We start from the raw sequence: 1,511 nt of genomic DNA, 5'->3' as shown, positions 1-1,511 counted from the left end.
ACTCCTCTTTAAACAAAAGATCAAGAGCAGCAAAAGGTAGATACACAATCAGTGTACACTGTGTATAACCCATCATTATTATCTGATAATTACAAGCAACATAACTTATGTACAATACCACAATTATTTCTGTTTAAACAATGCACATAATATTTGTTTATCAAAAGGTGTGTTAAATGAGACATGTGATGTATTTTTTTACAAATTTTAGAAGATATGTCTGGTAATAAGAGGATTGAGATAGACTCTGAAGATCCTTATGACAGCAAAAACACATTTAATAAAAGACAGTCCTCTGGTATAATATTTCAAATTCTTTATTATTATTATTAATATTTATATTAGATGAGAATAGCAAATCTTACTCTAGTAGTAAGAGAATTCCTACTGATGATAAAGGAAGACAACCTCAAGGTATGCGAAACAATCAGTTCACTGATTCTTTAATCAAGTAGGAGCTGACTCAGTAAGTAAGAAAAGGAAACTAAATGAAGATCACTCAAGGTTTAAAATGACTGTCACTACAGAAACACAAAGCTATGATACAAGTATAATTATTTATGTCAAATTCACCATTGTGTCATCATTATGTTACAAATGATTATGAAAATAATACATCACTTGACCTATAAATTCAATCATCATAATGTATTATTACTATAGGTGAAGATATTTCTGCAAATAAGAGACAGAAATTAACTGATACTGAAATGACTGACTATGAACCAGTTGGGTGTACATCTAATAATGAAATACAGCTTCAAGACTGTCTCAATGTTACTCTGAGTAAGTACATGTACAATAATTACTGTCAATATTATTAACAATATTGCAGGTATTGGTGATTTGGATGCTGTGTTTGAATTGTTATCAAATTCATTTAATCGATGGAAGGCATTAGGACTAAAACTGGGTATCAATTACATCACACTAGATAATATTAAAAGTGAGGAAAACAAGGTACAAGATTGTCTAATGGAGATGCTAGCTGCTTGGTTGAGAAAACAAGATAAAGTAGTCAATCCTACTTGGAAGCAACTGATAGATTCATTGAGAAAAATAGGAGAAAATGCTCTTGCTGAGGAAATAGAAACAAAAATTACAAACCAATAAATAATTTATTATGTCATACTATTTATAAATGTAAGCTACATTAATAACCAGCACACAAGAGTCATCATTATTTTTACCCCTTTTATATGCATTATTTGATCACTTGTTTTTTTGCTACACAATCACTTATCATTACACTTTTGTCACTTAACATTAATTTTTTGTTTATAAATCATAAAACCATACAATTTTGATATTTAAAATATTAAATAGAAATTATTATAATTATAATAGTCATTTCACAAATCATTTCTTGAAGGAGGAACAATCTAAAACAAAAAGAAGATAAATACATTATGTCCTCTTGACCATCTCATCCTCTCTCTCTCTCATCTCAGGAGCCATTATTCTCTCTCTCCCTTACCTTCACTTGTTGTCACCTCCTCCTCCTCCTCCTC

At 29.8% G+C, this 1,511-nt stretch overlaps 1 protein-coding gene across 1 annotated transcript; it reads left to right on the top strand.

Moving 5' to 3' along the window:
• Window positions 1-6: 6 nt before the first annotated feature.
• On the top strand, window positions 7-1,382 carry LOC100634667 (uncharacterized). Its single transcript, XM_020005749.1, has 6 exons — window positions 7-36; window positions 212-298; window positions 346-414; window positions 456-548; window positions 664-786; window positions 836-1,382. Exons 2-6 carry the CDS (start codon window positions 217-219, stop codon window positions 1,111-1,113), a joined length of 645 nt encoding a protein of 214 aa, XP_019861308.1. The 5' UTR covers window positions 7-36; window positions 212-216; the 3' UTR covers window positions 1,114-1,382.
• The last annotated feature ends 129 nt before the right edge of the window (window positions 1,383-1,511 follow it).

This window comes from Amphimedon queenslandica, unplaced genomic scaffold, assembly GCF_000090795.2.
Source record: "Amphimedon queenslandica unplaced genomic scaffold, v1.1 AMPQUscaffold_10981, whole genome shotgun sequence".
Lineage (NCBI taxonomy): Eukaryota > Metazoa > Porifera > Demospongiae > Haplosclerida > Niphatidae > Amphimedon > Amphimedon queenslandica.
Note: the sequence above shows the minus strand (reverse complement) of the source record. Positions and strands in the feature narration are given on the sequence as shown.

Excerpts from the sequence above, each read along its gene's own strand:
- LOC100634667 (XM_020005749.1), top strand. The coding sequence starts at position 217 with ATGTCTGGTAATAAGAGGATTGAGATAGACTCTGAAGATCCTTATGAC. Across the intron at positions 299-345 it reads TAATAAAAGACAGTCCTCTG|ATGAGAATAGCAAATCTTAC; the intron begins GTATAATATTTC and ends TATTTATATTAG. Across the intron at positions 415-455 it reads TAAAGGAAGACAACCTCAAG|GAGCTGACTCAGTAAGTAAG; the intron begins GTATGCGAAACA and ends TTAATCAAGTAG.